At 36.9% G+C, this 26,067-nt stretch overlaps 2 protein-coding genes across 5 annotated transcripts; one reads left to right on the forward strand and one right to left on the reverse strand.

Moving 5' to 3' along the window:
* Positions 1-157: 157 nt before the first annotated feature.
* On the reverse strand, positions 158-17,061 carry LOC103707874 (DEK domain-containing chromatin-associated protein 1-like). 4 transcript variants are annotated; one of them, XM_039128405.3, is made up of 11 exons: positions 16,447-17,061; positions 16,283-16,316; positions 13,040-13,119; positions 12,882-12,941; positions 9,670-9,780; positions 9,514-9,591; positions 9,334-9,411; positions 1,805-2,438; positions 1,003-1,100; positions 894-924; positions 158-685 (listed from the first exon to the last, which is right to left on the reverse strand). In XM_039128405.3, the coding sequence occupies exons 1-11, from the start codon at positions 16,834-16,836 to the stop codon at positions 513-515; spliced, it is 1,767 nt and encodes a 588-aa protein (XP_038984333.3). In that variant the 5' UTR covers positions 16,837-17,061; the 3' UTR covers positions 158-512. The 4 variants fall into 4 exon arrangements, with proteins under 4 accessions (XP_038984333.3, XP_089782214.1, XP_089782215.1 ...); XM_089926088.1 differs by having other exon boundaries at positions 9,313-9,411; positions 16,447-16,980; XM_089926089.1 differs by lacking the exons at positions 9,514-9,591; positions 9,670-9,780 and having other exon boundaries at positions 9,313-9,411; positions 16,447-16,981.
* A 1,831-nt stretch (positions 17,062-18,892) lies between these two features.
* LOC103707842 (uncharacterized) lies at positions 18,893-25,386 on the forward strand. Its single transcript, XM_008792516.5, has 6 exons — positions 18,893-19,032; positions 22,457-22,720; positions 22,852-22,958; positions 23,063-23,195; positions 23,350-23,544; positions 24,792-25,386. Exons 2-6 carry the CDS (start codon positions 22,472-22,474, stop codon positions 25,074-25,076), a joined length of 969 nt encoding a protein of 322 aa, XP_008790738.3. The 5' UTR covers positions 18,893-19,032; positions 22,457-22,471; the 3' UTR covers positions 25,077-25,386.
* The last annotated feature ends 681 nt before the right edge of the window (positions 25,387-26,067 follow it).

Consider the following 26,067-nt stretch of genomic DNA (forward strand, 5'->3'; position numbering starts at 1 on the left):
GTTCTAAATTGTTTCAATTTCCCATGTACAAGTTAAGCCATTAATCATATATGCACAGGAAATTGAGCTCCTTTCTTGAGTTTATTCCATGAGAAATTGAATCCCTATTTGGAGACAACAATGACAAATAACCTGCCTGTACCGAGTCCACCGAAAGTGACAACAAAGAACAACCTCAGCAAGTCTTTATTTCATCTTAAAGGAAAAGGAGGGGATGGGATGATCATTGCAGATCACGGTCATGACTACCTAAACAAATATTATCTATAGAAAAAAAAAGAGGAGACATTTACATTGAACTGCAAGACTAAGGCCACTACAAATATCTGATACAGCAGTTAAAAGAGGTATCCATCCATGTGAAATGGTTGAAGCTATCCCATATGATCATCATACACCTCCATTAGGTCAATGCAACCACTTCCCCACCAGAAGCATGCATTAGATTATATGGCGCAACCAACGAACGCGCTGCAATGGGGCCTGATATGTTACTGAACAGTCTAGGTAAGCTACTTGTCACCATCTCCATCTGATTCTTCCTTTGCAACCTCTCCCTCAGCATCCCCCGCACCATCTTCATCTTCTCCACCATCTTCATCATCAGACATGCTATTTATCACATCTTCAATTATGTGCTTTACCTCTGCCTTTCTATTCATCAGGTCCGTATTAAAGTGAGACCCTGCAAATAATGAAATTGCAGGGTAAAAATTTCTGCATATTGCAATGCTTTTTTGTCACTATCCTGTTTTAGAACGCAGCAAATAAATTAAAAAAAAAAAATCACAGAGCAAGAACCTATCTCTAGTCAGTGGTGATTGCTACCATCAGGATTATGCTAATAATTGATATACTGAATGTTACCCTCAAAAGGGTCATTCACAACGTACCTAATTGCCTGAGAATATCAGCCAAAGTTGCCTGCATTCAGAACGCTTGTTAGGAATCTCTGAATAAAATCCAGAATAACAGCAAGATGTTGACTTAAAGGCTACTCACAGTGTTGAAGTCCACTTCTTTCAATATATCGCTGACCACTGCATGCAATTCTTCTGTGCTGGGCTCCCTACTAGATTCCTTACTAGCCTTGGTCTTTCCTGGGTTCGTGATAAAATCTCAATAAGAGGAACATGGTTGCACATAATGGCTAAATAGATGACAACATTCAAGAGAAAGACTCTGGGCTCAACCATGATTAAGATAAAACAACATAGACAAAAAAAAGTTATTTGACTTGAGCAAAGTTAAACTCTATTGCTTAGAGTTTCTCATGTCCCACAATAAGCCATCACCAATAAGCTTCATGCCACCTGAGTCATCATGCAGCCTTTCCTAAATATTCTGATGCTGCCAAAATTGAAAGAACCATATATTTGGTAGACTTTCTTCTGAACATATACTTTAGAAAGAAAAGGGGTTGGGATGTCACAATTTAATTCTTTGCACTAAAACTTGACCTACACCAAGAGAAAGAAGGTGCTACAATCTCAGTTAGCAATAAGTTGTTATGCTAACAAAAGATCATGTTGAGAGCGCATTTTATTCAAAAAACATCCAAAATAATTATTAGAAACAGTGAACGCAGCTTTAAATCAAACAGCAATCAACATGCTAACCTTCAATCAAGGAGAATATATATAATAGGTTCATGTTGCATTATCAGACAAGGACAAGACAAGAATTTTATGCATTGCCCTAGAAAGTTTTGAGGCACTATGTAATCACCAAAGTTGGAGAAGTGAAAGCAAACAAGCACAAGTTGCTTATTTTACTATAATATGCACAAATCAGTATGTAATACCTTGTTTTTTAGCAAAAACTTTTGGCTGAGACTTAGCAGCTTGTTTCTTGCTTGCATTATCCGCAGTTGCAGGAATCTCCTTACTCTGGCCTATCCTTTTATTTTCTTTTTTGGATTTGGAGGCCAATGGTGGGCCAGATTCATTATCATCTATAGTATGTTTCCCTAGAGAAGATTCTGAGGTGCTTTTAGTGAAAGAATTCTTTTTTAGGGTTGCAGATTTCTCCTTTGTCGAGGCCTTTAAACCCTTCTTCGTTGACTCCTTGGAATCTTTTTTGCTTTCTACAGGTGCTTCACCTTCCTTATTAGCAACTGATTTCGAAGTGGTTTTATTAGAATTTGCATGAGAGCCTTTTTTAACAGGTGGAACCTTTTCTGCCATCTTGGGCCCTTTCCACTTCTTTGTCTGCTTCTCCCCAGATCCTTTCTTGGCCGGCGCAGGCTCGCCTGGTTCATCTTCCTCCTCATCTTGGTCACTCTTAGCATGTTCACACTCTTCCTCTGAATCCCCCTGATCATCATCATCTGTGGACGCATCTTTCACATCAGTAGAACCACCCTTATCTTCATCTTCATCTTCAACATCTTCTTCTTTCTCAGGTTTAGCTGATTGTTTGCGACTCTTTCTTCGTTTCTGGAGCGCGGTATCATGAAAGAAAAGAATAAAATATGAAAAAACAAATGTATTGCCAGGCTAACAAGGACAACAAAACTAGATTTAAAGATGACAGACCAAATAATGGACAAATGAACAGGCGCATGAGTGCATGCATTGATATTCAAATCGTGTGATATGCCAGTGAGCATGCCAGACAGATCTATTACAGGGGCCTTTTCAAAATTACAATTCATATCATATATTAAGATGGCATTGTTGTTTTGTGATAGTGGTATTTTTAGATGTCTGTTATCTAAATCCTTGACAATGGCAACCAAAAGAAAATATAACTACCAACGTGTTCAGCTGCAACAAAAATTGGAACTTATAACCAAATGCACAATAATTAATTGCAAGCATTCTTAATAGTGAATGTTAAAAAAAGATATTATAAGAACTCGGAAACATCATTTCGAAAGAACGGAAACAACAATTAAACAATGCTACATCCTAAGAATATGGAAAGCAGCATATACAACAGAAATTAGATTGCTGGAGTGAGGGGGAAGAAATTACACAACTAAAAGAATGATGATCTTAGTTTTCAAAACCATTTGTGCATGTAAACACAGGACTCAGAAATACATCATGAAGAATTCCACCTATACAGAATATTAGCATTTGTCTCATAAACATCATTTCGAAAGAACGGAAACAACAATTAAACAATGCTACATCCTAAGAATATGGAAAACAGCATATACAGCAGAAATTAGATTGCTGGAGTGAGGGGGAAGAAATTACACAACTAAAAGAATGATGATCTTAGTTTTCAAAACCATTTGTGCATGTAAACACAGGACTCAGAAATACATCATGAAGAATTCCACCTATACAGAATATTAGCATTTGTTTCATAAAGTATTTCTTTAAATAAAAGGCCAAATATCACAAGTCACTGGTTGTAGATTAAAGGCCAAATATCACAAGTCACTGGTTGTAGAATTTAGTCTTGTCACTACTGATCTGTACTTGTGCATCCAAAGGATGTCAAAGACAATTTGCTATCCTGTAACTAAAGTCAGAGTATGGTATGGATTTTGGGCCATATCAAAACCTTGTCAAAGAGCCATTCTCTAGCTATTCTAATTAGGACATGAGCAATATGTCACGGATTTGTTCCACGCTAACATTAAGCATTCTGCTATTACACTACGATGCAGTAAAATATCGATGCTCTGTAATACAGAATCTACTCATTGCTGCCCACCATGATATATGAAGATATCCAAGATAAAGCACAGCATACGAGATACAAGATACCTTGAACACAAGGATGAAGTACATTTGCTGTACAGTATGCACAAATACAAAATGAAATGGACCCATAACCCTGTCAAATGATCACCATGATACCACCATGATATATGAAGAAAGATATCCAATATAAAGCGCTGCAGAGAAAATTTGAGATACCTTGAACACATGGATTGAAGTACATTTGCTGTACAGTGTGCACAAATACATACTGGAATGAACCCATAACCCTGTCATATGATCAACATGCCACAACCTATGGTACCATGGAAAACTAGGGCACGACGAGCACAGGTGCCTCATCTAGCCCTATGCCAAAACACTCCAAGATAAGAAACAAATAACTTTTTTATATTAATAAGAATTCACAATTAGCACTGCCCTCATTTCATTTACTTTCTTCCACCCATTTTATCACCCCCCCCCCCCCAACACACACACACACATTGATAGAGAATAGAAGCAAAGTGTTGCAAAATAGTTAACACGACCATGTACATATAAGGTCTAGGCTGGCCCTATACATGGATGGACTGCATGGTCCATGTACAGGTGGCCCACATGAGCCTAAGCCCCGCATATGCAGCTCTCCACCTCTCCTCCACCTTCACTACAACTATTTTTACTGTTTCTAAAATTATAAATAAGTTGTTTTCGCATTTATACCTTTTATCTGTTTATTTCATTTGATCTTTTAGATATTACTTAAGCATGAACTGCTTGTGCACCTAAGTAAAAGATTGTAAACTACTCAGGCATCCATGCAGCATCTTGACTACCTGCATAATGCAGCCACCATTTCAAACCTTTAACACAACGTGCAGCCAGTGTAGCTTGACCTAAAGTCCTATCCATGTAGAAAGCACAGATACTTCAAATAACATACCATGTCCATATCATATCCGATCGGATATTGATACTCATTAGATCTTCTCGGATACATGTCCAATATTTATGCTAAGTATCCTATTTTTCAAAATTAAAAAAAAAAAAAAAAAACTTCAAACACTTCTCAGATACATTTTTAATACTTCCCTGATACATCCAAAAATGAGGGCAACGATCAATTTTGTAGTCTATATTTCAAAATAGAAAGTATGTATTATGGTCTATAAAATAATGACTAAATAAGAAGCATGTAAAACTTAATACTACCGTAAACAATATGGGCTGTTATTTCGATAGTGTACTACGCTTTATGGATGATTATTCTTATACGTGAATATATATTTGTATGCATGTATATGTATGCCATGCATACACATATATATATATATAGTCATATAGATATATATTCCTTGATGTATGCTAGCCGTATTTCCAAAATTTATCGTATTGGCATATCCATATCATATCTTATCCATGTCTCGTATCCATATCTGTATCGATGCTTCATAAGGGAGTTTCATATCTATTGAGATAAAAGTTGTCAAAGGCTCAAGGCGCGCCAAACCGCTAAGGCCTCTTGGAGCCTGGACGCAGGGCGCAAAGCAAGGCACACACCTTGACAAAGTTAAGAGTGAAAATATGAATATATATATATATATAGATAATAAAAATACAAAATATTTAACATATTTAACAATAAACTACAATTTATCAACAAAATAAGAACATAAAAGGCAATGAAAATTCAGATGTAGAGGAGGAGGTTCTGCAACAGCAGCAGAAGAGGAAGGAAGAAGCAGCAATATGAAAGAGGGGAAGAAAAGGCTGGCAATGACAGCAACATTAGAAGGAGAAGAAGTCATTAACTACTCTTTCTGATGGACAAAGAATCACGATTGACGGATGATGCAATTAAAACAGCTAAGGCATGCTTTTTTCTTGTGCTTGGGCTTTTCTATGATGCGAACAAAAGTAGTGCCTTTTAGCATCTAACTGAACTCATCTTGTCCTAAGGTGGGCCCAGTGCGAGGGTGGCTCCTAGGAGCACCTTGCGCCATATGGGAGCCTTTGACAACACTGGTAGAGACTAAGGGTTTTGACAAGTGCATCTTCATTGGTCCAAGGCTATATTTTATCTTTCTTCTATAGAAACATACTCTGCTCCAGCCTTCCATAACCTGGAACCAGGCCCTTCACATTTATCCTTACCAATTAGTTAAACTTAAAATGACAAAATTACCTTCAAGGCCTATCTGTTAGCATGGCCTCATTAATTTGTCCATTCATTTCCTTTCCATATTAAGCCATTTGAAGCACTTCATCCTAAAATATCCTATAGTCCCATTTGTCACAACACCAATGCATTTTGACTATGCATGTTGCCTGCAACTTTTTAAAGGGATATTCCTATCAGAACAGAGTCGAAGAAAATAATAGTCAATCATTTTTTCCAGTCAACACCTCCAGTTACCATCTTATTATAGTTCTAAGTCTCTCTCTCTCTCTCTTCTAGCACTAGGTTGACATGAAGCACCTATCACGTAGACCTTTTACCAAAAGAAATGGAGCACAAGGTTAATTGGATTCTTCTTCATAAGTATATGACCAAGTAAGGGCCACTTAAACCAATCTTGATGGTGTTCTCATGGACAGGGTTTAAAATATCAATATCGAGTTATCTAGTTCTATCCAGGGTTGAGACGGTACCAGGATGCTATCATCTCAACTCTTGGGACGGTCTAGCATCCTGCTTCCATACAAGGACACTATTTTTTTGTTTTCTCGAGTTTTTAACTTTTTTGTCCTAAATGAATATATGATTGAATGTTGGTATGTTTTTAAATTGGTGATGGGTGCATGGTGCCGGCACTAGCACCAACACCCCATGACTAAGCCTAAAAGAAAGAGAGCATGAAACCTACTGCTCTCTTTTTCTATTCCAAAATCAAGAGGCCCAATTTGGGACACCTAGAACCAACCAAAATAGCCTTTGTACCAGGCAATCCTGAATGGTTACAACTTGGAGCGATGAGCCATCCTGGCCAATTAATAGACCGTTGTCTCGGAGGTGTCGCGAGTGTCAGTTTCCTATCGGAATGATACAATACCAATGGTATCATCCCGTTCCGCCAAGACTTACATCCTTCATGCAAAAGTAGCATGCCACCAATAATCAAAGGACCTAGTAAAAGAATGATTACTTAGCTAAATAGATGCAAAAATTAATGAACAAATAGATATTAGGCAAATTCCTAACAAGAGAATGGCTTAGCCCAATAGATGTATGGTTAATGGAATTATGCAAACCTCAAGCAACAAGAGAGAATGCAAGCTTCAAAAACAAGATGTATAGACATCACTTGCTCGTGAGGAGAGAACAAAAAGGGGACAATCCATGTCAAAGAGTTATGGCGGTAATCAAGAAGTAGACGTTTATTGGTATTGCGGGCAATGATGAGGCACAAAGAGAGGTAGAGATTACTCAGTGATGCTATTGGCTTCGGAGAAAAGAGTTGGTGATAGTGGAAGGTAGGAAAGGAGAGGCAAAAATATTGGAAAGGAAAGGTTGGTCCCTCATGAGGGGGTAAGAGGGAGCTCTTTCAAGAATACGAATCGATTTTTGTTCCTTCTTCCTTAACATATGCCACAAAAGTTTATAGAATCCATCTCATGATCATTAAAAAGGTCCAAGAACTCCCACACAACAAGTATTCAACTACAACCCTATTCATCCACATGCATGCACAAAGCAATATATGCACTAATAGAAGAATTATATCCACAAGGCCATCATGTAAACATTTATGCTCTACAGAATCTTAGAATTGTTGTCTCCCGCACATATTAAGTGTGCAGACAAAAAGATCTTTTAATCTGCAAGAATCTCCAAGATGAAAAGTTGAGAGGTTTATGTACTTAACCCCCAAAAACAAATCAGCAAGGTGTGGCCTTTGACTTTCTTTGCACATATTCAATGGACCCAAAAATATTTTTGCTCTTTGGTATTCTAATAGCATAAATATATCTAAAAACTCAGAAAACAAATAATTATCAAAGCAGAAATTGCTACAAATTAGACAAAATTTCAACATCGCTAACTACAAATCACACAAAGGATCATGGTGAATGTTATATCCAGTTATATGTTTTTACTAATTAAAACTTGCTTTTCACATATAGATGAATTTTACAAACATCAGATCGCATCAAGGTCTTTTTTCCCTTTTCCACAGAGAGGCAGAGGGATTGGTGTCAAAGTTCGTACGACAGAACTCCACTAATACACTACAAACACAAAACCAGCCCATAAAAATAAGAAAGAGCTGCCTGATGATAGACTACCAGCTATATAGTTTCATTAGAACTGTAAAATGTTAAAGTGGGGTATTTAAAATAAAGATCAAATGATACCAGATATACCACTTCTGAAACCAAATAGATCATAAAGTAAGAAGTGCCATTAAAAGGTGAAAATTGTTCAAGTAACATCGTAGTAGTTACAACTTACAAACACTAGATTGGCTAATTCCATTTCATATTAGAACTAACTTTTCTGGCAAACATGCATGTACAAATACAAAAGTAATTATTCGTAAAGTTTTGACCAAAACAAAATTTCGCTTGCTCAGATGCAGATGATGTGATCAGTGCTTTTCTAACAAATGGTATGCCCAATAGAACAACATGGAATCGTGCAAGGCATGATTTATTATATCTCCTAATCCTTTCTGTGTTGTTTGTTGATCTCCAGATCTGATTACAACTTGCATTTGCATGGCCTCATATTGATCTTAAAACATTATTTTCATAGTTATTGCAAATAAAAGATGAAACAATTTATTTTCTTTCTGTTGCTTACTTGGTGATAACAAGTTCAACAAGAAACTATAACTTGATTAAAATCTCTTAAAGCAATGCCCATGACTCAAACATCATCAAAATGGCATCAAATACCTTTCATAATTGAAAAAAGATAATGATACAGCTGGTACAAAATGCGGTGGAAGGTAATCCTTCTTAAAAAATGCAAAGAAAAGAATAGAACTTTGATGTATTTTTAACATATAGAAGAGAAGATTTAAAGGAAAAACAAATGGAAAAACTAAGCTTGATTTCTCCTACTACCATCATTACTATCCTCCGCCTCTTTAACTTTAGATTAAGTTATTGAAATAATCTGCTAGCCAAAGTATTGGTTATTTGGCAATCCCAATCAGATAAATACATCGGGTACGTACTGTTGTTAGGATTAAACACATGTTGATCATCAAAAATATTCACTGATCCTTACATGGAATTCATTAAAGATTTGTATGAAAGTAGAATTACCTGTATTCCCATTTGAGAACAGAAAGATTTTTTTATTTAGGAGAGTTCAAAAAAAAAAAAGATTTTTTTACTTTCCTTTTTTACTTTTTCCCTTATTAAAAAAAAATCAAAAACATTATCTAATCCACAAGAACGAAACTTAGTTATGCTTAATATCTTCAGTTTAAGATGCATCCGTCTTAATTCTGTCTTATATTCTACTAGTTTTCTCTTTGCCAAATGGTCCAAGGCCCATGCCTTTGTCAATCCAAACATACATGTTATGCCTGATGATACATATAAATTTGTAAATTGAACTGAAAACAGATGGCGTGCACATAATATTGTCAAAATGGCATTTACAGAGTAATACAAATTAAGAAGCTAGAAAAATTACCATCTTTAAGTTTGCTAATACCTTAGTCGCCCAGTCTGAAGATGCTTCTCCAGATGTCTGATGAATTCCCTTCGTCCTCCTCTTGCGTTTTTTACCTTTCTGCAATCAAGTGAACAGTATACCACATGAAAAGGTCAACTTAATCATCAAACTCAAATTGATACCAAGCAAGGCATTTCAGTAACCGTAGAAGCACAAAACCTCTTTCTCAGTAAGTACAACATCTCTAGTAACATAAGGAGATTCCAAGAATTCCAATAACTTTGCTGAGATTTCTTCCTGAAAGGTGAATTAGATTGCATTCAGTTCTCAAATACAAGAGAAAGATTCTAAAGACAACAATTATCAGTGACTAACCTTCTTGGCAGTGGCTTTCAGAACATGAAGATCAAGTAGCTCACAGAAATCAAGCAACTTCTCCTTGTTACATTTATCTAGCTTTTCCTTAATTTTTGCCCTTTGTTTTTCCTGCAATGTAGGAAAATTTGTGTATTGACTAACAAGCTTCTTCGATTCTAGATTCAAATCAAGTTACTTGGGCTTTTCAGTTTTAACATTTTTCTTGACATAGTTTAATCAACCGTATGCATTTAAATAATCAAAGATGTAGTATTTTCCAGATACCTATGACATGATAGTCATAATCTAGTATTTTTTAGTATTGCTGAGGTGCTGGTGTGAAAGTGTCACACATTCCAATGGTAGTATTAGGATTATTTTTGATAATATTCTTCAGAGTTCTTTTAGTAATAAACCTTAAAAAGCATAAATGTTAATCCTCCTTTACCCTAAAATTTAATAGACCTAGAAGATAGGGGGAAATGGTGGCCCCATCACCCTCCACTTCTATCATTCCACAAGGTGAGAAAGAAGAAGAACAAACTTGCATGACGAAGCATTGTCCTTCTAAAAACTAAAGAACAAAAAGAAGAAAGAGTTAAGTTGTAGTTCTTAGCCTTCAATGCAGTGGCACTGGGGGCTTTCCCATGCTTCTCTTTTCCATCCCTCACCATCTATTTCATTTGGTCAACAAGCAGACTAGCACTATCTCCTCCAATAAAACCAAAGGGTGGGGAGTGGGGTTTGGGGCATGTAAGAAGATGAACAAGCTCATCTCATATCTCACTGAGCGCTCCTTTACAACAAATGTAGAAGAATAAGAAGAAAGTCTCAAGCTGCAGTTCTTGGGCTTCAATTCAATGGCGATGGGAGCATCTCTAGTAGAGCAGGCTTCTGTTTCCATCCATCACCATTTCCTTCTTTTGGCCAAGAAGCATATTAGCACTCTCCCCTCCTATCATTCCAAGAGGAGAGAAAAATAGTATCTCTAGCAAGCTTTCTAGAATCATTAGATCGCCAATTTTTATAGGAAGTAGGAATCAAAAACTGCACTAGCCTATATTACAAAGATACACACCTTGTGTCTTTCATTCTCTTTGAGTGCACATATCTGTAGAGATGGAAGGTACATTCTACACAAGGTAACAAATTTGCTAACCTTCCATTTCATAACCACAGGCTACAAGACTGAGCTTCCATTTGCAAGCTTGTGTGAGCATATTCTGAGTTTCCCTTAATAGTCAAAATCCCTTTCCTTGGATATCATATCTACTGGGGAATCTTTCTCCTGCAACCAAAATTGAATACCACTATTTCCTCCATGAAGCATCATTTTCTTGCTTTGACTTTCATCAAAGTAATTAATAAATCACTAGTTGGTCTTTGGTCCTTAGGATCTACATAGACTAGTAGACATGGTACAAGAAGTAAATCCAGAGAAATTTGACTCAACCAAGACATTGGATTGTGGAAGGCATCCATCTGATATTTTAACTACAAGTGTGCTCTATAATCTTGAAGTTGGCTTCAAACGAAATTATGTTCACCTGCTAGCATTCAAGAAATTTGAGTAAGATGCAAAGAGGGTCAATGGATAGCTGAGCCTGAGAAGGATGAATGACCCCTCAGAAGTCAGAAGTTTTGTACTAGATCATCAGATGTTTTATCCATCTTTCTCCAATGCTCATGATTTTGGTTTTCTGCTAAGTATGGTCGATACATGGTTGAAATAAATCAGTCAAAACATACTGGTTGCAGAGGTGGTTCAAAAATAATATACATTACATCAAGATGTATCAGATCAGAAGGCAACAAAAAATGAAAGAGTGCACAAACAGGGAATATTATGAGAGAATGTTGATCATCTAATTACATTCATATAGCCAATTATACCAATGCCTTAAAAGGCAGACACCAACAGGCACATGTTTCAAGACTTAGTGAGATTTGGAACCCTATTGTTGATAGCATCTATTAAATTTGAACATGATAAAAAGATATGCTCATAGACATTTCCTTTACTTCCATGTGTCAGCAGAAGTGCTGTTTGGTAAAACAAAAGCAATAGCTCACTTAATTGCATGGCAGTCTCCACCAGTCAGTCCTCATTACTATAGTATCAAGTTGTTCAATGGCAAAAAGCCAGAGGAAAATAAGCACCTTGCCATGTTGACAGAAGCATCTATAAGGAGGGACTGAATCTTTTGAAAGTATTTAACCCCAAACAGAAGAAGATACGTGGCATGGTTATGGTAAGACCTCTAGCAAGTAGAATGGTACTAGGTCATTGCAATTTAAAAATGGTAATATCATCAGTCAATTGTAATCATCAGCATATTGGTTCATGGGCATCCATGATCCTCTTGTTTCAAAAGAAATTCGAGTTTTTACTAACATACTCACTTTAATAAGCACAACAGATTGACATCTGCAAGGGTAAAGGACTCGATGATGAATGTTAATAAACACAGCAACATGCTTACAAACCGCCAAAAGAAGCAACACTAGATGATCACTCCCTGGATCTTGCTGATTTCTTACATTATGTTTTGGTGCACATTATCAGATCTTCACCATCTTATTAACAATCTTTGGGCATTCTTCTCTAAGCAAGATATATAGTTCTAATGCAAAGGATCAACATTTTTATGGATTGATTTATTATCCATTAAAAGACACGTTTTATGTACAAGCTTATTACGTGTCCATTTAATATTTTCTTATTTTAAGTAATTCCTCTCATAGTGACAACCCAGGCAAGAAAGATATCCTTGATATGACTTTACAACATGATGTCTAGGGCTGACATATTAAACATTTCGTAGCGTATATGGGATTGCATCTTGACGACTACTATTTATCCAACGCACCATAGTGTGCGCATATAGAGGGCAAGCCTTGGTGCAATGGTAAGATTGCTCCATTGTGACCTAAGTTTTATGGGTTCAAAACACAGAAACAGTGTATCCGTGTGTGGGGATATGGCTGCAACCATCTGACCCTCCCCAAACCCTACAATGATAGGAGCCTCGTGCACTGGAACTCCATATGCTAACACCCAAAGATGCACACAGGCACACACTTATCTATAACAGCATCGTTCTCTTTATTGTAGTTTGGCAAATATAACAATCAACAATAATGTCTGATGTTGGTCAGAATAATGATATGCCACATAATAAAGTCCCTTAATGAAGAGAAAATCATTGAAATAGATAATACCAAGTTACCTTGTTGTCTGCCCAGACAATACCAGAAAACTGCAAAATGTTTCTCTTCAGAAAATGTACCTGGAAAAAAATATCGATCAGTAATAGAAATAGGCATAAAACAACATAAACAATGCTCATGCAAGCACTCAAAGAAAAGCTTCAGATGGGAGATTTACATTTGATTTCCTTCCAAAAAGTATTGTGTGAAGAATTTGAAGATTTTCATCTACCTTTCTTTTCGACAGCTTGAATAACACTGCAACACTTAGCAGGATTAGTTGGAACTAAAGAACATTTGCTCGTTCAAAAGTAGTCGAATAAGATCAGATGCGATAGTAGAAATGAAATTATTATCCTAAAATGAAAAAAAAACAATTATGATACTAAGATAACACAAAGAACATAATAAAAAGGCAAGATCAAATCATTGATTCCAAGAAGGGAAAAAAAATCCACAGCCCTTAAACAAAAATGAGAAACTAATGATGCGCCTAATGCTTTATCTCCAACTACCCATCATGCTATAACCCCTACAAGACTATAGGCTACCAACAAGATTATTACCAGCCCAAACATTATCCTAACATGTTCATTCTGTTATGCAGACATTTCTCAAATGCTTTATGATTTATTTTCCATCAGATCTTCTACCACAAACCTTCGAAATGACTGATAATGGCAATTTTAATCCATAAGAATGACACCCATCTTTATCACTGAAAAAGTCTTGAAATTATCCAGATGAAGTATCTTACTTATAACCTGTCATGTTAATTTTCATTAACATAAGGCAGAAAGATGACCAACAAGTTCCTTGTCCACTAAGAAAAAATTGCATATAGCACATTATGACGAATTGTCTTCCTATTTTCCTCCACAGCTGAAAAGGCAAATTACAAAGCTAACAAAACAAATTACTACTCACGAATCAAATAAATGCATGCGTTTTCCTAGGGCAACCCTTCTTCCAATCCAACAGCTGAGTACGCATTGTTTGATAGAATAAGCCACAGCTTATAAAATCACAGCACTCATGGCCTAGGAGGTTGAAAATGAATGACAAGGCAAAAGGTAACTCACATCACAATTGGACAAAATCAGCTTAGTTATCAATTATCATCACATCAAATCAAACTATAAACTTGCAAACCATCGCTGAATAGATATCAGAACAAAGGCACCTATTATTCATGCTTGCCCAGTGACATTATCAGGCATATTATTTGCTCTAAAGAACTACAGAGTACAGGCATTGCTTGATTTTGCATGAAGGCAAGCTTGTCAAAGCCAAAAGGGCCTATAAGGCACCAGAATTCCAATCACTGGAGGCATTAGCTCAAAAGAAAAAAATGCTAATATGAAACATTCAGTAAATACATTAGAATTCATTAGAATTTGCATTTGGGAAAGGAAAAACACAAACACACATCAACATATTAATCACCCGATGTCCAATATAATAATTGTGTTAGAATTTGGATACCACAAATCATGAACAACATCCAACATAATCATACACTAATAAAAGGTATGCAGTTAACAAAGAGATCTAGAGAGAGAAAGAGAACAGTAAAAAAAACTAGAAATAAAAGATATAAAATAGTAACAAAAAAAAAAGTTCCATTCTTGCCAATTTGGTTAAACATGGAGATAGAAGAGCTGCAGTGTTTTGGCTTTTAAAATTGCTAACCTGTCTTTTCACCTTGTGAACCTCCACCCCTTGCCCCCAATGCATCTTGATTAGAGTTGTAAACCAATCAAATAAACAAAAGTGTGTCGATTTCTTTTTAGTTTATTTTTCTTTTTTTTCAATTCTAAAATTGCATTGAAAGAAAAATCCCTTACATGAAATTGAAGAAACACTGGTGGTAAGAAACACTTGTATAACAATTTTCAAGAGTTAGTAATCAATAGTCGTTAAGCATACAACTAAATTCAACAATTTCATATGAGATTACCAAACAGTTTGTTTTATAGAGACTAAGATACAGAAGGTGACGAGATTAGATTCCAAGACTGGAAGGGTATTTCTATGAATAAGAAATTTTACTAAGGATCTCCAACTGGTCATTAGGATATCCTTTTTATTCTTTATTTGCTTTATTTGAGGTCCTCGGAAGATTTGAAAGAGGTTTTGATGCGTAATTGTTTTACACATCATTTCTTGTCTAATAGCAGCTCATCTTGCTTCGATTCAATAAGTAGGCACGATTAACTTTTATGATGCAAAGATAATTGGAGCATGAATTAAGGTTAAATGATCTCAAACCCCCTCCTTTCTATTTCTATCCTCCATTCCTCTTCTATTTTTCCTTCATACTTCCTCTTTAATATAATCCTTCCAAAATTTACAAAAAAAATGATACCTTTCCACTAGAAATCATGGCTTAACATTCCAGGTCCCAAATTTCTTCATTTTCGTAATCGAAATGAAAAGGCCCTAATGAGACCATCCAAAAGATTCAAATATCCCTCCTGAAACCCACAGTTGCCCCCACAATACCTTATCTCCTTGACCTACTAGTTTTTCTCAACCCCATGATTCTCAGATTGACCAATACCATCAGATCTAATGACAAACTACCTTGCAACCCCATTATTCCCCAGTCTTTGCTTCATCAGACCTACTTTGCACCTATTCTAAGCCAAAAAGGACCCTAGGTAGGGGCAGTCCTAATTCCCGGCCCTCATTATAGTTTCATAGCCAGATTATCCAGGATGACAAAAACCAGCATTTTACATCAACTTCACACCTTCAGTGCCACATAAGGGACAATAATGAAACCCAAATTTCAGGTGATGATTCCAACTACCTACCCAACTATAAATCCAGATTTAGTCAAATTAAGTCAAAAAAGAAACTAAAACAAATAGCAGCAAACAAAGTCAAAAAGTACTTATTTCCCCACTTTAAATGTATGTTAAACAAAAATCTGACTGTGAAAGATGGACGACTCAGTTAGATGCATACACTCCAATGGAAAGAAGGGGTAAAAAACCGCACTCCTCATCCAACCTTGTGTTTCTCCATGTCAGTACAATCCTCCATTCTATCATTTCCTCTCTTCCCCCTTTCATCTCCCCTTCTGTCACCCTGTCTTGGCTAAGTTTAATCTAGATTTTTTCCATATCTTAACTTATTCCTCTCATTTGCAAGCATGAAAAAGAACAACATGCTCCCTTCATCTCAATGTAGCAACCGTCCTTTTCGCGTATTCCAGTCATCCTGTCCTTCCACAAAGTGAATATTTTCCCCTCATTGCAGTTTCACAAACAGCAAGTAATTTATCCCTAGACTAGACTAATTGTCGATTGTTACCATTCAAAGCACATCTTCTTGTTGCCATAAATCAAGTAATGCAATTCCAATAAATACATGCGAACAGAGAAACACAGGACAAATGAAGAGCGTAGAGTACCATTAGGTATGTCTTTGAGCTTTATTCCAGCCCCCTGAAACCACATAATGAAAAGAAAACACTACTTTAATAAAAAAAATCTTAAATTTAAAGACGCGAAGGAAGAGACTACTAACAAGCAGGCATGAAAGCTGAAAGCCAGCCACTGAATCGCTTCCCATTACCTGCTCGATGGCAAGAACTTTCGTTGCGGAGGTCCTTCGAGGAGACAGCGCCGTGTACCTCTCCACTGCCTTCCTCTCCCTCGACGGCCGCTCCACCGGCGTGGCGGGTTCCCTCGCCGTCGACCGCCTCTTCCTCTCTTTTTTCTCCGTCCCTTCCTCCTCACCCTTCTCCACCGCGTCCCTCCTCTTCCGCTTCCGCTTCTCCTCCTCAACCTTCTTTTCCCCCTCCTCCTCCTCCTCCTCCTCCTCCACCCCTTTCTCCGCCTCCCTGCTCGCCTCTCCTCCGGCCGCCGCCTCCTCCTCCGCCGGATCCCTCGCTGCCTCCCCCTCCACCGGAGGAGATCCGTCCTCGGAGCTCTTCTTCTCCTCCTCGAGCGTTTCGGAAACCATCGGATCGAAGAGAACGCGTAAACCCTAGAGGAAAGCGGGGACTATGCGAGAGCCGAGGGTTTTAGCCTTGGACTGAGGTGGCGGGGGTCGGGGAAAATAGAAACGGCGCGATGGATGGGGTTCTTTTCGTCCGGAGGCGCGGATTCCGATTGGAAAATTTAATGCGGGCGCGTTATAAGGGGCACGTTTGAAATTTTATGCCGATTTTGGGAGCGGGCTGTCCCCAAATACCCTGCGCATTCGCAGGCAACCTTTTTCAGTTTTCACAGGCGTTCCGGCAAAGCAGCGTGATTCGCCTTTGGAACCATCTGAATTTTGTCTGTAGATTACATCATCTGAGCCGTTGGATCCGTAGACACGTGTAATTGAATGGATAAGACTGACATTTCGAATTAGGTTTCGTGGTCCTTCTGATCGATCATGTCTACAGGTGTATTCTGTAGATAAATATCTAAATATTTATTTGGACCGTTAGATCTGTGGATTATTCTGGTCGAGTGGATGAGGAGGAATACGTATGATTCATTTCCACCAAAAGTGACATATGATTCTCGTTTTGATGATGGGAGAAGGTTTCCCTATTTATAGAAAAACAATTAGGTTCATGGATATAGGTGTAATATATAATGAAAGCTTTGTTTTCCTTTTGAGAACAGCTTTGATACATTGTGGACTTTGCATTTCATATTTGATCCATAATTATTTTTTAAGATATAAATTATCGATGCATCATTCACTTTAGAAAAAAATTTAAAAGTTTAATATATGTCGCATCTGACCTTGAAATGGGGGGAAATTTTCTGTTGTGTAGTTGACATGCTTGCGAAAGATGTAAGCATAGCGTAACAAAGAATTCCTATCGATTGAAACTTTTATTTCTGATCCACAAAATATATGGTGTTATAATTTTTAGTCCCTAATAAGTATTTTAATAATTCAAAGTCACTAAGATATCGTGATGACCCTGCACGTTTGGTTATAATGAATCCATGGAATCCTCACTCCCTGAGGTTCCCCATAAGAGCGCATTCCATTAAAAAAATTCTTCACACATACCGGCCCCAAATCTCTTCTTTCGTTATGCACACCCATCCTAAATCTTTTGGTTACGCTACTTCCTTTCATTTAAAGAAGAACTCAAACAAATCTCTCTTCTTATTCCATCAATGCATAAAAGAGGTCCCTAAAAAAGAATCTTCTCCACTCTATTTCATCAACCTCTTCATATCAAATATTAATATATATATATATATATATAGCATCTCTTCGTCGTGCTTTTTAAACGGTCTCATCTAGCATTTAAATAGCCATGGCTCAAGGACACGGATATCCCAGTTTTCATTGTTGTTTGCTCTTATGGTAGTGAAGCCCACATCATTTCCATCTCTGAAAATACAAGTATCGATCATATTTACAATAAAATAGTGAAGAGATAAAAGCATCTATCTACTGCAATGATAGATATCATGACCCGGATTCGATGCATAATTTGTCGTGCCCCAGATCCGAAGCATGACTGGTCATACTACTGTAAGGTATTGCCCACAATAACACGAAGCTCATAATAACAATATTCTTTCATATAGCATGATAAAATTTGTTCAATTCCATTTTCAAATCAGAAAGAAAGGAGTACACAGCATCTAAAATCCAACATCATGCCCAACCCATCATTGGATACACTATGTAAAAAAGAGAGAATATTTACGTAAAACAAATATTTTATAAGGCATACTTGTAAATATTTATTTTTTTCATAAAACTATTTTTAGAAGAATATTCACAAAGGATATGTATGAAAAAACAAATTTATTATTATTTTTTCATAAAACTATTTTTCTGACATGCCTTCCTATTTGAACTGTAATCCAGAAAGATATATTGATAACAAATCATTGAATTTAGATACAATACATGAATTGTTGAATGATTTTTGATACCGTAGTTTGAAGAATCAGAACAAAAAAAAAAAGGAAAAAAAGAAAAAAGAATCAGAACAAAAAAACTGAAGGCGATTCAGGAATTGTTTATTAATAATTCGGAGAAATATTGTTAGCTGTCACGGAAAAAAAAGGGTAAGTCGCCAAGCGGGACTGCTCTCTCGGTTTCTACTGTTTCTCTCCTCTGCAGACCGGAGCGGACCGGAGCGGAGACGCCATCGTCGCCGATTCAACCGCCGGCAAGTTCTTGGACCAGGCGAGTCCCCATTCCTCTCCCTCTCCTTTCTCTCTCTCTCCAAAACCCTAGATCCCTTTGCCTCCTCTCACACTCCCCCATTCCATCCCTCCCTTTTTTCTCCCTCCCATAAATCCAGATCTTGGACTTCTTCTCCCACTGCCCTAATTCTTCCAAGGATCAACCCGAACAAAACCGAGAGAGATCCCAAGAGTCCCCTGTTTCCGACGTATAAACCCTCTCTCGGATGAATCAGATCGTGTTGAATTTATCTTTTCAAGTCTCGGGCTAATCTTCTGTGTACTTCCATATATGAATTATAATGCTTGTCATGTGTGTTCTTTTGAGAAAATTAATCATAATTTTATTTGAAGAAATAGTTTTGCTGAATCATTCTATTTCTCTAATGCTGATACGTAAAACGGTTCCTGTCTTATTATGCTGCGTAACATGCAACTTTTCATTTTAGGCCAGTAGTCTAATAACATATGAGTAGATGTCTGATTGTTTGTTGCTACAGTTCTGTGATTTTGCTAGTAAGAGGATTCTCTCGGACATTTTACATATGAAATCATCTGTGGTTGCAGTTGGTTTATTGGCCTATCTTTGATCTAAGACCATGCACTTTGTGTTATTGTTTGTTTTCTGTCACTGTTTGGTTGAAACATGGAGTTACTGAGACTTGATTTGTTCATTAATACACATGAACTCCGATCATGGCGTCGAAGGTGCATTTGATGCAATGCTTGCTGGACCGTTCTGATGTCTGGTGCAACATTGGCCACACATCATGTGCTGATAGACTTGAGATGCATGCCCATGTGCACATGCGCAACTGTTAATGATGCACCGCACATCTACACACTTGATGCGTGTTATTTATGGCACTAGTTGGATTAGAATTCGAGTGACTGTTGGTCAGACCAACTTTGCTTCCAGTGGTGATTATGATAAGCCTCACGCAATCTATTCAGAGCATGTCATTTGAATCATTGTTTCTGTTTGTTATTACCAAGGGGCAGTTGTAATTCATCCTCTGTGACTATGCTTGTGTGGGTTTTTGTAGGTCAGCTTTGTCTTAGTTTAAATTTTTTAAGCCATAAGTTTGAGGCCATAATGTTGCATCTTGCCTTCCAATGGTTGCAATTTAATTTGCCTCCATTTCTTGGTAACACTTGGCTTGAGTCCGGAACTAGAGTTGCTTTATTCACTAAATTATGAGTGAATTCTTAAGTGGTCTGGACTAAACTGGTTTGACTCACTAAGTTAGGTTTATTCAAAATGTAATAAAATTTCTCATCTGCTTCTCTAACTCTCAGAAAATGGTTCTATATCATTTTTTCATGTAGGATTCAGTGAATCCTAATTATTTTACCTCAATGAATCAAATATATGTTGCATATTTCAAAGAACTTAAATCAATGAGATTTATTTACATTTTTTCTAGAGCTATTGGAAACTAGAAATAAACTTATTTCTTTTGTGAGGGCGCATTGCAAACATGAAACCAACCAAGTGAAACAACATAACTAATAACGAAATCCTAAAATTTTGTATTTACCTGCTATTCTTCTTCCATTTCAGTTGTACCTCATCTCACCTTTACATCGTCATCTCTATGTTGCTCATCTCATGTTCTTGTATCCTCCTTACTGGCCAGTGTATGATCTTGATGCAATGTTGCTGGCTTACTTCCTTAAAATCTTCATGCCTCACTACCACAAAAATGATCACTCAATATTTCAGATAATTATATTCATTTCCTAGTCTCACCAACTTTCTAGTGGAAAACATTCCCATACATCTAACTGTTAGTCAGTACAAGTTGATTAAGGTAACTAAGTTTCTTGTTTAGAAGTATGTTATGGAGGCGTTACTTAAAAATACTATGGTCATAATAAGTGGACTATAGATTAGTGGTTGCGCCTTTCTTTCACTTGGAGGTGGTTCTATGTTCAAAACTTGGGACATTGTTTTATTGTATCCGTATGGAGCCAGTATCGGTCGATCGCTTGGGACACCACCCCGTTGGTTCATCAATTTGGTGGGAGTAGTTCCAATTCTCCCTACGAGCTAACGTGGTCCCCTATGTGTTTGACCCAGGTAATTCTTCCATATTTTTTACAAATGTTTGTTGGTGCTCTGACATCTATTCTTAGAAGAAAGCCTGTATGAAATGGAGAATCTTGCATTGTATCTTACGCCATTTGGGTACACATGTGCTGTAATACAAATAAAATGGCTTTTTTTTGGGCCTCTGACATTCGTGAGTAGTCTTAGTTTGCTGTTTTTTATTTTGAGAATTCTTTGGAATTCTTTGCTGATCTTAAGCCATTGATATATGTTGAAGTTATGATGGAGCTTGGTCTACTTGAGAACAATGATTAGTTGATTTAACTCTTAAGTCACCAGAACAGATATATATTTGTATCTCAATAAACTTGTATTCTATGCCTTTGTTCTTCTCCAAGAACTATTTGGGCCAAAATTAACCTGGTATTTTAGAGAATTCCTAAAATCATCTCAAATTTCTTTCAGGCATAACAGCTAATAATATTTCATAGGGAAAATAAAACATTTAACTTGTAAAGAGATACCATACTTAGTGACTGGAGCAGTTAGCAATTGTAGCATGTCTGCCATGTATTATGCAAGTATGTATTTCATTGATATAGTTTGCAATAATAGTAATGCCTCTTTGTTGAACACCGCCACAATTTTGGCTGTCCTATTGCCACAGATAATTAGAATTAGGAATTTATGATGCCTATTGATTATTATACAACTAGACAACAACCATTTCTTTCTCTGCACAAGAACTAGCAGTTGTTAATAGTTACTGCTTAGTAGCTATAACGTATTGCTCTCTATGTTTAGCATCGGCAAGAGTTTTACATGGCTTCTTTATATTCTTTTGCACTTTTACTTTAATATTTTTTTATCAATATAATTCATGGTGCTGGACCATTAAGGGCATGTATGTGTCGCTTTCATAGTTTTTATTAGGATTTGACAATACCTGTGAAGGCACACTTGCATACCATGCATATTTTCAATTGACAGTACATTATTTTCCTTTGATTCAATTTATCCTCTATGTTCTTTGAAAAAACAACTAATCTATTGTGGCTGTCTTTTGCTTTTCAGTGGGAAGCCATTTTAAATACTCAATTCTAGTATAATTATATATAGTTGTTAGATTTGATCAAGATAGTGTGTCACTGTTATTTTAAACTAATTGGAAAATGTACAATTATTAAAGTTATTCAGTTCAATATCCCAATTTTCCCCTATACTTGTTTTATTATTAAATCTATGCATTTCACTAGCTTAATTTCTGCTTATACTTTCTGTATTACTAGTTCCCTCTGGTCAAGACAAGGCTTGATGATTTTGATTTGGTTTATCATGTGGTCCTTATTTGGCTGCCTTTTGGTTTGACCAGATCTCCAAGGTAAAAATGTCAGGGAATGCCCTCAGAGATCTCAATGTACTTGCTGTTCCAGGATTGGAGAGAAAAAGTGATGGGTCTAGTAAAGGAAGTTTTATCAAGCCTTACATTGAGAATAGCAATGAAGAAGTTGATAGATGCCAGAAAGATTCAGAAGTTAATATAGGGAACAATGGAGTAGAGGCAGGAAATTCAGAAGTTGAGTACATAGAATCTGAGAACTTGACAGATCTTCCAGATGTAGATTCAAGTCTCAATGTATGGGTTAATTCTTCAAGATTCCTGGTTGCTTTATTTGTATCTTCCATGAATATTAGACTTTTTTAGTGTCGACATCCTTTTTATGTTTTCCTATATAATATTTTTTAACATTCTTTTGTTTTATGTAGACACTTCTAGCAAGATTAGACTCAAAAGACTGGGTTTCAATATGTGAAGCACTCAACAATGTGCGCCAATTATCAATATATCATAAGGAAGAACTGCTTGAGATGTTGTAAGCCTCTTTCTCTTTTTTTGTTCAAGAAACAGATGGCTCTTTAAGATTTGATTCACCTTTATTTGACATCTTTTAATACTGTTTTGTTGTTATACTAATAGGGGAGTTGTGATTCCATTGATTGTAAGATCCTTGAAAAATCCAAGGAGTGCTGTCTGCAAAACTGCAATTATGACATGTGCTGACATCTTTAAGGTCTATAGTGATTCAGTAGTTGATTCATTTGATCCTCTGGTATGTTTCCATTTTGTAATCTTTTCTGCCATTCTACTCTTCAGCTGTTCCTAGTGCCAAATTGTTCTCTTGTCTATGTTTAACATGCTTGACAATGCAGTGTGCAAATTATTAAATCAACACTTTTTAATCTTTTTGTATATACTGGATTCAGCTTGTCCAGCTGCTTCTCAAAGCTTCACAAGACAAACGCTTTGTATGTGAAGCTGCTGAGACAGCTCTGGTAGCAATGACAACTTGGGTCTCTCCGTCTTTATTATTGCCAAAATTGCAGCCATATCTTAAGAGCAAGAATCCTCGAGTACGAGCAAAGGCATCTATGTGTTTTAGCAGAAGTGTATCTCAACTTGTAAGTTTATATCTTCCCATTAAAAAATATGCTTGATGGTTGATCTAGGTCCTGCATTTTGGTTTTTTTTCCTGCTATAACAATGATTTTTATTTTGGACTATGATTGGGACCGTCGTATGTTTTTTTTATGCACTTATTTACAATATATTAAACATAAACATCACCCAACCCTGTTTCTATGCACACACAAAAAGGAGCACCCAGCAATAGGCAATCTATTTGCTGTTCGCTTCACGGATGGTACATCACAAGGGCAAATCCTCTGCAAGTGGAAGCATCTATAAATTGTTCTCACTGCTTTTGTCCTACGGTTGGCCTTTTGATTGGTCCAAACGGTAGCAGTGGCAGAATTCAGATTGTTCTAGGCTCTCTTACCCATCTGAACCTTGACAAAAATGGCAGAATTCAGATACATCTAGGCTTTCCTCCCCTATCCAAACCTTTTTGCTTAGAAAGGTCAAATATTAACTGTGAGAGGACATGGTAAATCTTTTTAACTTTCTATTCCCCCTTAGGTACTTTAGTCGCTTAAAACTGATACAGGGACATGAAAAACCCTGCAAGTTGGAATTGGTTGGAGGCCCCTCCGTCCCAAGCTGTCAGTTGAAACTCAAAAGGTGCATTTACCTTAGCTCGACATCATAATGGCTTTAAACTGTCCAGAAGGGTAGCTATTAGGATTTTTTTCCAACTTTCAATGCTTTTACAGATTGGCTGCGGACTTCAGCTGCTTTTTTTCCACAAAGTAAATGTAATGCATGGAATACCTTTTTGGTTTTCAGGATTGATTGGAGTTTCTTACTTACAGGCGTAAGCTAAAACAGACTCAAAGTTTAGCTTTTCTTGTTGAGCGTGATCTTAGGCAAACTTATTAGTAAGATTATACAATATCTTCTAGAAATTTTATGAAAGAAAACAGCCTCGATTGGAAGTTCGAAATCTATCTACATTGCTTGAATGTATGGTAGATTCTTTTTCAAGTTTTCCACTTCATTCTCTGTTATTCAGCTTACCGAATCATTCTATTGTCTAAAGATTGTCTGGGCCTCTTTTTTCAATTGAATATTTTGGTGTTATTCATTGCTCGCTTTAAGACTGCATCATTACTTAAAAGTAAAAGGAAAAATATTGCTTCTAGTTTTAGGTTGTGTATGGTATTAATATTGATAACTGGAGTGACTTTTGATGGACCTTTAGCTTCCAAGTATTCATGCTCGTTACAACCAAGTGACCTATATTTTGCAGGGTCTAGAAGGAATTAAAGCATATGGGATTGATAATCTAATCCAGATTGCGGCATCTCAGCTTAGCGATCAGCTTCCTGAATCAAGAGAGGCTGCTAGGATGCTGGCACTGGAATTGCGAGCCATCTATGACAAGTCTCATGCCTCGCCAGGTGAAGACTGTACACACTTGGTGGACAGTGATTCTTGGGAGGCATTCTGCCAAACAAAGCTTTCTCCTTTAAGTGCTAACGCAATTCTTCGTGTCACTTCTACTCCAAAAGAGGGTTTAGTTTTCGGTTGCTAGCTCATTAGGTATAAGTACCATTTTATGCTGGCTTTGACAATCTCACGATTACTTCTGCACTGGTATTCTGTACATGCTGTGACCATGGGAAGATTGTAGTTCAGTTGGGGCATTTGTTGAGGTGGTCAATTGTGCTGATTTTATGTTTTACAAGTTCTTGTATTAAGTATATCATCAAAGTTGATGGCAGTCTGCCCTTTTGTTGCCTTTAAGGCTTGTTCTCGATACACCTTAGCCTGCTGCTGGAGAATGTACTTTACTGTATGATTCTTGAGAAGAAAATGGGTAATTTTGCACTCTATGTTGATTATATGTTTTCGCGCTGGGGATATTTAAGGCAGATACATGAGCCTCCTCAATGGTGTGTCTTCACTTCTATGGACAGCTAAAACTGAGGAATTTCATGAATTTATGCTGAGCCCTTAGAAACAGTTATCTAGAAGCACCAGAACTATCCTGTTCTTGGTTTTTACTGAAAATAGTTAGATCTAGGGAAAATGTCATAATCTTCGCGGGTTTAATATTTAAAATTTGCAAAATGATGCGATGCGGAATCCCTTTGGAATTGTGAAAACAGGAAAAGGAAGTAGACTGTATATTTTTCTCATGGGAATGATATGCTTCTTTTCCTCCTCTATATGCTGAGTGCATGAAAGTAATATGCTGCAAGTATTGTATTTCTGTGTTCATGCTGGGGATAATGTTATATATACACTATCTAGAACTGCTACTGGTTGCTGCTGTATAGTCTGCTTGGTAATTCTTGATCATATGTGGCAGTTGGTGGTTGGTGCAATGCATGGTTAGATGACTGCCACATGAGATCTGGGCCATTCACCAGGTGCCACATCAGAGTGGGGAATTGGTTGGGTAAGGAGCGGCGCTCTGTAGAATGTTTCATTTTTTTTTTTTTATTTTTTTATTTTTTTTTGCTAAAACGGGCAATTCATACTACTCGGGTACGAACACACCCAACAGAATCTGCATACAA

The sequence above is a fragment of the Phoenix dactylifera genome, chromosome 11, assembly GCF_051530095.1.
Source record: "Phoenix dactylifera cultivar Ajwa chromosome 11, Ajwa_hap1_PhDact_Kaust_v1.1, whole genome shotgun sequence".
NCBI classification, from domain to species: Eukaryota; Viridiplantae; Streptophyta; class Magnoliopsida; order Arecales; family Arecaceae; genus Phoenix; species Phoenix dactylifera.